Genomic DNA, 15140 nt, shown 5'->3' with positions numbered 1-15140 from the left:
ACTCCACTTTCAAGGAGCTATGAACCTGCACTCCAAGATCTCTGTTCAGCAACACTCTCGAGGACCTTACCATTAAGTGCATAAGTCCTGCTAAGATTTGTCTTTCCCAAAATGCAGCACTTCGCATTTATCTGAATTAAACTCCTTTGCCACTTCTCAGCCCATTGGCCCATCTGGTCCAGATCCTGTTGTAATCTGAGGTAACCCTTTTCGCTGTCCACTACACCTCCAATTTTGGTGTCATCTGAAAACTTACTAACTGTACCTCTTATGCTCGCATCCAAATCATTTATGTAAATGACAAAAAGTAGAGGGCCCAGCACCGATCCTTGTGGCACTCCACTGGTCACAGGCCTCCAGTCTGAAAAACAACCCCCCACCACCACCTTTGAGCCAATTCTGTATCCAAATGGTTAGTTCTCCCTGTATTCCATGAAATCTAACCTTGCTAATCAGTCTCCCATGGAGAATCTTGTCGAATGCCTTACTGAAGTCCACATAGGTCACATCTACTGCTCTGCCCTCATCAATCTTCTTTGTTACTTCTTCAAAAAACTCAATCACTGAGATTTTAAACTTCACTGAGATAAATCACTCTGCAGCTCCTTAATTTGGAGAGGTGATGTCCTAATGGTCTGGACTGTTAATCCTGAGACCCAGGTAATGCCCAGGGGACCTGGATTCAAATCCTACTTTGGCAGATGGTGGAATTCTAATTCAATAAACATCTCTAACCCTTAACGTTATGTTCTATAACTTACCGAATTAAGTCCATTCAAAGCCAGTTAAAAAGGTATTCATCACTGCAAGAATCACTGGCACATTTAAAACTGACACAAGATTGGAAATGAGTACTGTAGGAATTCTACAGGAATTCCACACTATAGGAATTCTAATTGTAATTCTAATTCTAATTCTCTCATGGCCTCAAAATGAACAAACAGAGGGTGACACCATCATTAACACTCGCACTGCTGGAAGTCGAACTGAACTGTTAATGTCACTGTGTCACATCTGGCTCTATTATTTTTTAGATGAGAAGCAGAGACAAACATCAAAAGTATGAATTAAATGAGCCGGACAGATCAGGATTTCTCCCAAAGCACTAAACAGCAAATCAACTCACATAGAGCAGGACTCAAAAACAGAGAATGGACAAGCCATTAGGTTATCTGTTTTTGGTGTACAGTCAGTTCTGCTATAACACAGTAGTTCCGTTCTCATGTAATCCCATGTTACAAGAAAATTGCAAAGTAGCAGCACCATTTAAACAATGGGGACAGAATCGCATTATAACCAATACACACTTTAAAAGTTCGCACTTTAGAAACAGTCTCTCCAATTCATCAATTGTATTCTAGTGAATTTGCGTTAACGAAATGCGATTACAGCAGAACAGCCTGTAATCACTGAGAGAGGGCTAACAGCCATGGACACCAGGAGAAATCTCACCTTTTTCGTAGACTGGTGCAGTGGAAATTTTTATATCATGTTTAGCAGACACACAGCATTAATAACTTGTGTCATATTTCTGTAGTATACTGGTTATCACGCTTGCCTAACACACGAAAGGTCTCTGATGCGAAAGTGGGCAGAAACAGCAGCGTCCCCTCGCCTGCTTGCTGGTAAAAGGGAATGCTACTAGCTATTTGGGATGGCACGGCAGCTAGCACTGCTGCCTCACAGCGCTAGGGACCCCGGTTCAATTCCACCCTCAGACGACTTTCTGTCTGGAGTTTGCACATTCTCCCCCTGTCTGCGTGGGTTTCTTCTGGGTGCTATGGTTTCTTCCCACAATCTAAAGATGTGCAGGTTCGGGTGGATTGGCCAGAGGAAATGCAGGGATAGGGTGGGATACCCTTTGAAGGGTCTGTGTGGACTTTGATGGACTGAATGGCCTGCTTCCACACTGTAGGGATTCAATGCAAAAGGAATTCTTTAATAACCCTACTTTTGCCAAGTTGGGTGAATAAACTCTGTTGTGTGTTGACATTAGCCAGACAAAATCATTTTGGATGAATGGGTAATAAAGCTGGGTAAAAGTGACAGCAAGAGGTAAAAGGATGACAGGAAGCGAGCCAATGCAGTGTTCCTCATTGGAAACTATTAAGGCAGCTAATCATTTACCACACTGCCAGAAAGGGTTCTTCTTCAATCTCAGTACAAGGCAACAGCAGAGTGTGCTTTGTGGAGGTGATGCCATTGTTGGGTATGCGCAGTGCTATTTCATTCCCAGAAGGCTGGATTACAGAGCCTGTACCTAATCCCTGGATTTGGAAATAAAGCACATCTCAACGCAGATAGACTCTGCTGTTCCCATCATCTGTTGGCATCAAATCACGCCAGACTCACTCCCAATTTCACTTAGTTGCCATAGTTTGCAGATTCAGGTTATGGGCAACATATAAATTCATTTGTGGATATACGAAAGTGCAACAAGTGCCTTATAACTTGGGACAGAAGTCATTGACAGAAGAAAAAAGCTGCAGAGTGCCAACCCAATTGTGTGTGTTTGTGCACGTGCATGTGAGAGAGAGTGAATGAGTGAATGAGTGAGAGGTTAGTGTGTGTGTGTGTGAGAGAGAGAGAGACAGACAGAGAGTGAGATGTTAGTGTGTGTGTGTCTGTGTGTGAGAGACAGAGTGAGTGAGTGAGAGAGATGTTACTGTGTGTGTGAGAGCAAGAGAGAGAAAGACAGAGAGTGAGAGAGAGAGAGTGAGTGAGAGAGATGTTTGTGTGTGTGAGAGAGTGAAAGAGAGAGAGTGAGTGAGTGAGATGTTAATGTGGGTGTGTGAGAGAGAGAGAGTGAGTGAGTGAGATGTTAGTGTGTGTGTCTGTGTGTGATGTTGGTGTGTGAGGTTTGATCCACTGGCTGTGAAGTACGTAAAACTCTCCTGGAGTGCCCAGTTTCAACAGTAGCATTTAAGGACAATACTCACTGCAAAAGGCTGAGGTGTTGCAGCATATCAAGGACTGCAGCAGTGTCAAGGGACAGCACGGGGAACTGTGAAATATTTTCAGTAAAATACCGTTGAGCGTTCTAAAGATTCCAGCAGTACTTCTCCACAGCATAAGGAGGGAGGTATGTTTAATGATATCTGCTCACAAGCAGCACTGAGATGGCATAGGAGGTGGACTATGGTGATGGCAGCCATTTTGATTAAAGGTGTTACATGGCAACAGTCACAAGTATTCCAAATCCAAGCTTCAGTATTTCCTCAGACTGTAGTATACGGTGGCTCAGTGGTTAGCACTGCTGCCTCACAGTGCCAAGGACCCAGGGTTTGATTCCAGCATCGGGTAACTGTCTGTGTGGAGTTTGCACATTCTCCCCGTGTCTGCATGGATTTCCTCCGAGTGCTCCAGTTTCCTCCCACAATCCAAAGATGTGCAGGTCAGGTGAATTGGCCATGCTAAATTGCCCATATATTAGGTGCTGAAAATGTGTTGCTGGAAAAGCGCAGCAGGTCAGGCAGCATCCAAGGAGCAGGAGAATCGACGTTTCGGGCATGAGCCCTTCTTCAGAAAGGGCTCATGCCCTTCTGATCTCCAGCATCTGCAGTCCTCACTTTCCCATAGTATTAGGTGCATTAGTCAGGGGTAAGTATAGGGTAGGGAAATGGGTCTGGATGGGTTACTCTTCGGAGGGTCGGTGTGGACTTGTTGGGCCAAATGGCCTGTTTCCATACTGTAGGGATTCTAATTTAATCCAAAGTCTGACTGCATGACATGCGAATGAGGCACAGTATACATCATCACAGGAAGTGATGCAATGTCACATGATCTCACTGCTTTACAACCTCAAGGTAAGATAGTGTCAAGTGTACCTTAAATAAAAGTGTTTATACTTTTCCTTATACCTCTGTAAATATTCTTTAGAAGCACACAACTAACGATATTATATTGTACAGAACACCCACTGTTGGGCAAGAACACTGAACACAATGTTGAGTCAATGAGACTTCATGTCCCCCTCACACCCTTTACAGACCTAACTTAAAAAAGGGTCAATTTTGGCGAACAATATCTGAGCCCAAAGAGTATCTTAGAATTCTGCATTTTTCAGGCATTTCTGACAATTTCCTGGAGCCATTGGGAGAGCCAGTTGTGACTGTTGCTATGTAACACCTTTAATCAAATTGGTCCTCATGACCATAGTCCACCTCCTATGCCGTCTCGGTGCTGTTTGTGAGCAGATATCATGAGACATCCCTCCCTCCTTGTTCTGTGGAGAGGTACAGCTGGAACCTTTAGAACACTCGGCATTATTTTACGGGAAATATTTCATAGCTCTCCATAACCGCCACTTGAATGGACAACAGTCACCTACTTGGAAAGGCCAGGTCACCCTGGAGGGTTTGTTAGTGCTGCGAGCGCACCCAATTAACATGAAGGAGTCACCACCTTGGATAAGAGTCACTGTCAAATGACTGTAGCTGCTGTGGAAAACAGGAACAGATGTATTTCTATCCCCAGATCATCCCAGTAATAACTCGTAGCCCTGTCAGTGAAGGTCTCCAGGTGATACGTTCGAGCTTAGTGGACTGTAACCCAGGAAACCAACTGCTTAAAACGCAGCAGCTACCCAGTTAATTTGTGGATATTGCAGACCATAAGTGGTTCAACAGAACGCTCAGAAGCATCCATAACAATTCACATTTGCAGATTGATGGTCTAATTAAATTTGAGTTCTGAGGCTGATCATTAATACACTTCCCAGCAGATGAATTGAACAATTTAGTTCAGGTCATTGGGTCAAAACAACCAGACGCCATTGACTTTAGCTTGCAGTCTGCTCAGGAATGGAAAATCGAATTGCGGAACAGTTCGAGCATGGGGGAGGCCATTCAGTCCATTTAACCCGAGCTAGCGTTCTGCAAGAGTTATTGAGCAAGTTCTACTGCTCTCCCTTCACTGTCCTACCCCTATAACCCCGCAAATACTTGCCCTTCAGGTGCTTAGCCACTTCCATTCTGAAAACCACAATCGAATCCCAACTCCCAATCCCTGCATTCCAGATCCTAATTATTCACTTAATTGAGAAAAAAAAGGTTTTTCTCATGTCATCTTCAGTTCTCTTGCAAGTCACTTTAAGTCTGTATCCACTCATTCTCAACCCTTCTGTCAATGGGCATATTTTCTCTTTATCGATCTTCTCTGGATGCCTCAGGATGTTCAGCAATCGATTAAAGATCTACTCAAACTTCTCTCCTCTAACATAATATGTCTCATGGTCAGTATGTCATTATCCCTTTAAAAGATACGTTCATGTAGTCACTATCCCTTTAAGAGACTTGCTCATGATGTTATCGCTGCACATGACCTGAGGTAGAAAGACATTTCATATGACCTCAGATCATCTAAAGCATCACAATCTAATACCTTAGTATTAATCCAGACACTAAAGTAATGTTTGTACACAATAGTTAGTTGTAATAATTGTCTGTTAGATTCTTCAATGCCATCTTATAATCCTGTTTCTGATGTTACGAGAGATAACATCAGGTAAAGTACCATGCTGGAGACAAAACCACATCAAAAACAACCTGACATTCTCTAACTAATATCCATCATCGAAGGAGCCTTTCCTGTGATGCATTCGATTTTACTATGAACTAAGTGACAAGATAAAGTCTATTCCCAAAGCGCCTGGAGCCACCTAAAATATAAAGTCATTTAATTCCAGGAAAAAGACATCATATCAATAACATTTAAAGCAAAACGCTACGGATGCTGTAGATCTGAAATCTGAGATTGCTAGAGAAACTCAGTAGGTCTGGCAGCATGTGTGATGAATGAAATAGAGTTAACTTTTAAAGACTACTATGACAGTTCTGCAGAACTTCTTCTACTGTCCTGGTCAACCTTTCTCCTTTAACAGCATTAGTTACCTTGCCATTTATCGCATTCGGTTTTGTGGAATCTTGCTGTGTATGCATTGATTGCAGCACTTTCCTGCATTACTAGGATTACAGCTCAAACATGGCCATTTTCAACATTAATCCCAACTTGACCTTTTACATTCTGCTGCAGTGATGATCCTGGAGTAGAATGGTTACCATAATCCAATGCCCGTTTCCAATAACGTTTCGTTCCTCAAACTGAATTGATATGTAGCTGTGATACTCAGTTAAATTGCTTTCTCTTACATCAAGTGAAGGAGATTGGAGATTCAGTCTTTAGTGAGGGGGGGTGGTTTAAACTGATTATAGAGGGGTATGGTTTGGGGGAGGGGATATGTAGGCTTTCAAAGCAAGGCAATATGGTAGAATTACAGGGTAGCTTGTTGGATTCTAACACATAGAGTGGGACAGGATGTAGAAACATATCAGCAATAGGATTAAAGAGGGAACAAATGATAAAATGGTGGAACTAATAATAGCGCCCTGCTTCACAGCGCCAGGGACCTGGGTTTGATTCCAGCCTCGGGTGACTGTCTGTGTGGAGTTTGCGTATTATCCCCGTGTCTGCGTGCGTTTCCTCCGGGTACTCCGGCTTCCTCCCACAGTCCAAAGATGTGCAGGTTTGGTGAATTGGTCATGCTAAATTGCCTGTAGAGTTAGGTGCATTAGTTAGGGAGAATGGATCTGGGTGGGTTACTCTTCGGAGGGTCGGTGTGGACTAGATGGGCCGAAGGGCCTGTTTCCACACTGTAGATAATCTAATCTAATCTAATCTAATATAATGCCTCTGCTTGAATACACATTGTATTTGGAACAAAATAAACAAATTAATATATAAGTTAATGGTTAATATATAACCTCAGATATAAGTTAACAGCTATGGTCTGACAGCCAATACATAGACATGGTTACAAGGAGATCAAAGCTGGGAACAATATGTTAATGACTGTGGAAAGCGAATGTGCCAGGATGAAGTTTGCGATGACACAAAAATAGATGGAAAGGTCAGTGGTGAGAATAACATGAGTGTGCAGATGGATACAGACAAGTTAGGCAAGTTCACAAAGATTTGGCAGATGAAATGTAATGTGGGAAAGTACATACTTTTGCAGAAAGAAGAGGAACTGAATATTATTTAAATGGGAAAAGACCACAAAAAATATGCAGCACAGATGGATTTGGAGTCTTGATTTATAAATCACAAGAAACGAGCATATAAGTTCAGCAGTTAACGGGGAAGGCAAATGGAATGTTGGTCTTTATTTCAAAGGGAATGATGTATAAAAATAGGGAATCCTTGCTAAAACTATACAAGGCCCTAACCTGACCATGGCTGGAATACTGTGAATGGTTTTGGTCCATTGAATTGGAGGCACATCCCCACAGAAGGTTAATGAGGTTTACCTCGGGTATGGAGGGAAGTTCTTATCAGAGGTTGAGTCAATTGAGCCTGTACTCATTAAGTCTAGAAGATTGAAAGGTGACCTTATTGAAACCTAAATGATTCTGAGGGGATTTGACAAGGAGAGGTTGTTTCCCCTTGTGGGACAGTCTGGGACCACAGAATATAAACTCAGAATAAGGGACCAGTTTATACAGAAATGAGGAGGAATTTCTTCTCTCAGAGGATAGTGAGTCTTTACCACAGAGCACCGTCAAACCTCATTAAGTATATTCAAGGCCAAGATGGACAGATTTTTAATCAATAAATGTATCAAGAGATATGGAAAAAAACAGGAAAGTAGAGTTGAGGATTATCAGATTATTCATGATCTCATGAATAATCATGATCTCATGCAGCGCAGACTCAATGAACCGAATGGCCTATTTCTGCTTTGACATCTTATGATCTAAGATTGTCAAGAGATCTGCAGCAAATTCCAGTAACTCGCATTGGGATGCAGATCACTTAGTACCTAATAGAATAGGATCATAGGAAAGAATGATTTCCTGTTCTATGTTCAGAATTAAACGGCAGTCACTTTGGAGAAGCATTTGAACTCAAAGCTGTGTGTGAGGAAGGGAATTGGTGAAATACAATGACTTTGCTTCAGAACTGGAGACTAGAACTCTCTCAAAGGTTGCCAGACCTGCTCGAACTCTTCCTGTTTTTATTATTATAGTCAATCATCCTGGTATTTCTTTACCAATTGAGACACCTTTTTCGCAAATACTAAGAGACTTCCATCAATAAATGCCTCAATTTAAAATTTTCCGCCCTGGTTTTCAAATCCTTCCTTGTTCTCACTCCTTCCCATATCTTCCAAATCTCCAATCCTCTGGGAGTCTTGTGATTCTTCAAATCTGACCTCCTGCACTTCCCCAGTTTTAATCTCTCTGCCATTGCTGGCTGTGTCTTCAGAGGATTCCTGAAGAAGAGCTTATGCCCGAAACGTCGATTCTCCTGCTCCTTTGGTGCTGCCTGACCTGCTGCGCTTTTCCAGCAACACATTTTTAAGCTCTGATCCCCAGCATCTGCAGTCCTCACTTTCTCCTCTTCAGAGATCAAGTCCATCCTCTCTGGAGTTCTGTCCCTTTGACTTCCCACCTCTCTATCTCTCTTCGTCTCCTAGCCCGCTACTTCAAAACCCACGTCTTTGACCAAACCATTGGTCACCTGTCCTAAAACCACCGCCTGTTGCTCGATGATAAACTTGTTTGACAAGGCTTCTGTGACATTTCCTCCTGTAAAGGATTGCTACAGTTGTTGAACTCACCAAATATGTTGCTTCCCCGAAAGGTGTAGCCACCAAAGGTAAAAACGTGAGAGTGGTCTGCTGTGATAACCGTTAATGTATCCGTGTCTCTGGTTAAGGAGCCAGCCCTCCCAATGGCTTTATCCATCTCCACAGCTTCATACAAAGCCATCTTGGCTTTCCCTTCGTGATGTCCATGGTCTATTCTGCCACCTTTGAAAAGGAAAGATTCAGTCATTGCCTTGGACTTGGGAGTATCTCTTAAATGTTTCAACTTTAAAAATAAAGGACTTACCCTTCCATGCAAAAAAATAACAACTTCAGAAGGGCAAAGATCCACCAAGGGTAGAAAACAGTGATTTTTAAAAATTCTTTCACAGGATGAGGTCATCATTCCAGTGAGGAGTCAACCACATAGCTGTCGGTCTGGAGTCACGAGTAGACAAGACTGGTTAGGAATGGCAGATTTCCTTCCCTATCATGAACCAGATGTTTTTTTTTTCTGAAAATCATTTTGTGGTCATCATTAGACTCTTAATTCCAGACTTCACTGAATTCAAATTTCAACACCTGCTAATGTGGGATTTGAACCCAGGTCCCCGGAACACATCCTGGTTCTCTAGATTAGCAATCCAGCAATGATACTACCAGGGCATTACCTCCACCAAAAATATCAGCATGGGGGGAGTGGAGTGGCTCAAAATGGGCTTCAGCTTCCTCAGGAGGGAGTCTGGACAGATCAACAGGGAGAGACTGTTCCTCCTCATGGAAGGAGGGAGAGCCAAAGGATATAGTTTTACAAGAATTTGCAAAAGATGCAATCAGTTGATGAGAGAAGACCTTCTTTTTTCACCCAGCGAGTAGCTCACGTCTGGAATGCATTGCCTGGAAAACTAATGGAGGGAGGTCCAATTGAGGCATTCAGGAGAGGCATAGAAACAATGGGCAGAGTTACAGAGTAAAGGCAGGACTATTGCTCACAGAGTCAATGCAGACAAGATGGACCAAATGGCCTTGTTTGACATTTGTGATTCCCAATATTTTTCCCCAATGTGACCCCATTTCAAAGGTTCCTGTGATCCCACAGTGAAAGCTGGTAAAAGGAAGAGGTCGGGGGGTGGGACGGTGTAGGGAGGGAGAATGATGTATATGAGCAGGAGGGAGGGACTGGGTGATTGGCAGGTGAGATGGTTAGAGACCTTTCTAATGGTGGGTACTGGGGTGGGGTGGGTCTGCAGGGTGGGAGTAATGGGCATTAAAGCTGCTGAGCTGACCCTGTAAATGGCAAAAGAGCATATTTTCACAGATTCTGGTTGTGGCACCACCCAGGCCTCAATGAATCAGCCAAATCAGAAGAAACAGATACATTTATACTGGGGGGGGGGTCCTTGGAAAGGGAGCGCATGGTGTGTATCAATATTCTTGATGCCTTTAGAGAGGTGGGCACCCTCGGGGTTAAAGTGCTTTATTTCCCTTTCCAACTGCATTTAGACTGAGCCCCCTCCCCCTCTCCCTCACCTTTGATGGTCTGCCTTGCCCTTCATGGGCTTTGTATGTAAATGAATCAATTGGATGCATGGGTGAGTTACTGGTGGTGGTTATCGGTGAAAAAAATACTACAGGGGATTTGGTGATGGGGTCATAGAAAATATTCAGTTGTGTGTAAGAGCACTTCTGGATATATATTTAAAAGACAAGGACATTTAAAGAGGCTTCATGAAGATGCCTCAGAGCTCTTGAGTCCACCATTGACAGTTTGGGAACTGCTGATGTGTCTCATGGAGAACAGATGAGATGCAAAGTCTGGTAAAAGGAGTCAGAGCAAAAGTCAGAGGGGCTGAATGGCTTACTGTAGTTCACCATCCTCACTTCTGCAACAAGCCATTCTTTATTGGCTGTCGAAAGGTACCAGGGAGTGAAATGGCTGAAGGTGGAGCTCTGCACAACTCAAGTATACAGTAGCTTCTGTGGCTTTGCTTGAGGTAAGTTGGAAGATATGGTCATTTAGACCAACAGCGGTGTTACCTCAGACGTTTAGCGAGGCAGGGATGTGCGACTTTATCTGTAAGCAGAGAATCCTACTGGGCCAGCCATTGAGAAAGTTACAACCCAAGTAGATCAAAAAAGTCTGGCAGAGCTCAATTGGTAGTTCTGCATGTTGAGATTCTGAACTAAACACAACATTTGGGGAGTTCAGGGTAAACCGAGAGAAGGTGTATGAAACTAGGTGTGGAGACGGAAACAATAAACATTGATTAACTCTCGAGGAGGGAGATGGTAGTGTGGTGGTAATGTCACATGGTTGCTGGCCCAGATAAATATTCTGGTGCTGGAATTAAATTCAGTTAGTAAACTCTGGAACTGATAGCTAACCTCAGTAATGATGGCCATCAAGTCAGCAGTGATTATTGTAAAATCTCATCGGCTTCACTAATACCCCTTGGAGAAGGAAATCTGCTGTCCTTACCTGGTCTGGCCTACATGTGACTTCAGCAAGGCAGTCAATTCTCAAGTGTCCTCTCAAGTGCCATCACACTTCCAGGGCAATTAGGAATGGGCAAAAAAAAAATCCTGACTTTGCTAGCTAACACTGACATGAAAGGATAAAGAAAACAAAACAGGATTGGGAGGCTTTCCAGAGTCCAGGATTTATTGATAAGATCATCACTGGCACTGTCTTCTTTATATGACTGACCATGATTCAGAAACTTGGTGCCAAATTGGTCACATGTACAGATGGCACCAAACCAGACAGGTCAGCTGATTGAGAGAAGGAAGCTGAGAAATGACTGAATGCTCTCGAGAATGGGATTAGAATAGTTGGACGCTTGGTGACCAGTTTGGACATGATGGGCCGATGGGCCTCTTTCTGTGCTGTAAAACCCTTTGAGTCGATGACAAAGGTGTAAAAGAGCAGAGTGGCAGCAGATGGATTGGGATCCAGGCATGTTGAAGGAGCTTGGAATAGGAAGGAGATAGATGGTTACATGTGTTTGGGGAATGGTGCTGAACCAGTGATGAAACTGCACAGCTTTTGTGGATGTGGCACTAGGCAACAAGATCCAGTAACAGCCAGAGAGGAAGCCAATTGGATGACATATGACACACACAGCCACAATAGTCAAATAAAACAGAAGCTGTTTATCAGACTGTGCTCTGGTCAGACTCCAGCATTCCTGCAGCATGTAACAGTCTTGCAAAGGGCAGCACAGCTCTCTCAATCTTTCATTGAAAAGAAAAAGTACTGTGGACAATGGAAATCTGAAACCAACACAAAGGACGTGAGAATTCTCTGCGTTTGTTACACATTCGTGTGAGTTTTCCTTCTTGTTTTTGACCTTACTCCCTTCTCTCGCTCTTAGTCCACACACACAAACTCTGGGTAGTAAGCCGAGTGACCACTTACTGGGATCCCTCACTGACAATGGCACTATACACAGGAATCTGTAATTGTACACAGGAATCTGTGACTGTACACAGGAATCTGTAACTGTACACAGGAATCTGTAACTGTACACAGGAATCTGTAATTGTACGCAGGAATCGGTGACTGTATACAAGAATATGTGACTGTATGCAGGAATCGGTGACTGTATACAAGAATATGTGACTGTATGCAAGAATATGAAACTGCACACAGGAATCTGTAACTGTACACAGGAATCTGTAACTGTGCACTGGAATCTGTAATTGTACACAGGAATCTGTAACTGTACACAGGAACCTGTAATGGTACGCAGGAATCGGTGACTGTATACAAGAATATGTGACTGTACGCAGGAATCTGTGACTGCACACAGGAATCTGTAACTGGACACAGGAATCGGTGACTGTATACAAGAATATGTGACTGTACGCAGGAACCTGTAACAGTACGCAGGAATCGGTGACTGTATACAAGAATATGTGACTGTATACAAGAAAATGTGACTGCACACAGGAATCTGTAACTGTACGCAGGAATCTGTAACTGTGCACTGGAATTTGTAATTGTACGCAGGAATCTGTAACTGTACACAGGAACCTGTAATGGTACGCAGAAATCAGTGACAGTATACAAGAATATGTGACTGTACGCAGGAACCTGTAACAGTACGCAGGAATCGGTGACTGTATACAAGAATATGTGACTGTACGCAGGAATCTGTGACTGCACACAGGAATCTGTAACTGGACACAGGAATCGGTGACTGTATACAAGAATATGTGACTGTACGCAGGAATCTGTGACTGTACGCAGGAATCAGTGACTGTATACAAGAATATGTGACTGTACGCAGGAATCGGTGACTGTATACAAGAATATGTGACTGTGTACAAGAATATGTGACTGTACGCAGGAATCGGTGACTGTATACAAGAATATGTGACTGTACGCAGGAACCTGTAACTGGACACAGCAAACAAATCTGAGAACTGGTAGTTCCAGGAGAGTTTAAATGACTTTTCACCATCACAGTTGATCCTTTTCATGTAAGTTTGCAGGTGACTGGGCCACAGCTACACCAATACCTGAGGCCTTTTCAGGAAGTTAGAACATAGAACATAGAACATAGAAGAGTACAGTGCAGTACAGGCCCTTTGGCCCTCGATGTTGCGCCGATCCAAGCCCACCTAACCTACACTAGCCCACTATCCTCCATATGCCTATCCAATGCCCGCTTAAATGCCCATAATGAGGGAGAGTCCACCACTGCTACTGGCAGGGCATTCCATGAACTCACGACTCACTGAGTAAAGAACCTACCCCTAACATCTGTCCTATACCTACCCCCCCTTAATTTAAAGCCAGCCGCAGCAGAGTCTTATACAACTGCAACATGACCTCAGTACTCTGGAACTCAATTCCTCTACCAATAAAAGCCAGTACTCCATATGCCTTCTTCACCGCACTATTTACCTGGGTGGCAACTTTCAAAGATTTGTGTACATGGACACCAAGATCCCTCTGCTCATCCACACTACCAAGTATCCGACCGTTAGCCCAGTACCCCATCTTTTTATTACTCTTACCAAAGTGAATCACCTCACACTTAGCTACATTGAACTCCATTTGCCACCTTTCTGCCCAGTTCTGCAGCTTATCTATATCCCGCTGTAACCTGCCACATCCTTCCTCACTGTCTACAACTCCTCCGACTTCACTTGCAGCCAGTCTCAGGCCCCCATGAGTCTGACTGACCCACACTGGATTCTGGTCAAGTAGCATCTTGATGATAAAGTTCTCACCCTTGTTTTCCAAAACTCTTCCATAGCCTCATCCCAACCCATCTCTGTAACCTCCTCGAGCCACCACAAGCCTCTGAGATAGCTGCACTTACTTACTCTTAGTTTTTTGTGTATCTCTGATGTTACTGGCTCTACCAATAAATGAACATGTCCTAAGTTAACTAGACCTCTGGTGCTGGGATTCTCTCCGTAATGCCCTCTCCTTTTCAAGCTCTCTTCACTCCTTTCAGTGATTCCTTATACCATGTTCATAATCACAGAACCAAATATTTCCTTATGTGAATCGCAACATTTTGTTTAATGCTCCTATGAAGCACCTCCAGACATGTTATCACTTGGAGAGTGCTACTGAACCAAACGTTCTTATCATAACAATAACCATTGATAATCATCAAGTTAATCCAACCAGTCATATTACTAACCAAAACACCAAACCAAATCCAAACATAAAACTAAGCCCTAACTCTTAACTCTAATCTTAACACAAACCCAAGCATTGACCCAAACTCAAATAAAATGTAAACCCTAACCCTAACCCAAAACCTAACCTTAATCCAAAATGAAATGTCTGGAAATGAACCTTCCAACTCAGCGAGCAAACCTACATCCAGAGCCTCAACCTGAGCTACAAATCTACTCGAAACTCGCTAAGACCTAACCCTACCTCAAACTCTAAACTTAACTCAAACCCTAGTCAAAACACTAATCCTAACTCAAATGTAACATCAGGCCAAACCTAACCCAAATCTTAATCCTAACTCAAACCTCAACCCTGACCCCTGACCCCTGACCTAGGCAGCCTAGGTAAAAACAATGACTGCAGATGCTGGAAACCAGATTCTGGATCAGTGGTGCTGGAAGAGCACAGCAATTCAGGCAGCATCCGAGGACAGGCAAAATCGACGTTTCGGGCAAAAGCCCTTCATCAGCTTTATTCCTGATGAAGGGCTTTTGCCCGAAACGTCGATTTTGCCTGTCCTCGGATGCTGCCTGAATTCCTAGGCAGCCTAGCACTAGCCTTAGCCAAAGCCAAAACTCTAGCCCCAGCCAAAACATTAATCCAAACCCTTATCCTAACACCAAAACTAACACCAACCCTTACCCTAACATAAATTCTAATCCTAATATAAAAGCTAACCTTAAAGTAATCCTTCACACAAGATCTTACCTAAACTCTAACCCTAACACAAAAACCTAAACCCTAATCCAAATGCAAACACAAACCCAATCCCAAATGCAAAAAGGGACCCTCACCAAAATCTAACCCAAACTCAGACTCTAACCTAAACTCTAACACAAACCTAAACCTTAA

At 43.2% G+C, this 15140-nt stretch overlaps 1 protein-coding gene across 5 annotated transcripts in view; it reads right to left on the bottom strand.

Moving 5' to 3' along the window:
* The window catches only part of alpl (alkaline phosphatase, biomineralization associated), a 148241-nt gene that overhangs the window by 7641 nt on the left and 125460 nt on the right, over positions 1–15140 (bottom strand). For all 5 annotated transcript variants that reach the window (XM_043675574.1, XM_043675573.1, XM_043675572.1 and 2 more), the window contains one exon: positions 8621–8812. In XM_043675574.1, coding sequence (XP_043531509.1) covers positions 8621–8812 — 192 coding nt within the window. The remainder of the gene's footprint in view (positions 1–8620; positions 8813–15140) is intronic.

Source organism: Chiloscyllium plagiosum, chromosome 34 (assembly GCF_004010195.1).
Source record: "Chiloscyllium plagiosum isolate BGI_BamShark_2017 chromosome 34, ASM401019v2, whole genome shotgun sequence".
NCBI lineage: Eukaryota > Metazoa > Chordata > Chondrichthyes > Orectolobiformes > Hemiscylliidae > Chiloscyllium > Chiloscyllium plagiosum.
The sequence above is the reverse complement of the archived record's forward strand: the minus strand, read 5'-3'. Positions and strand labels throughout refer to the sequence as shown.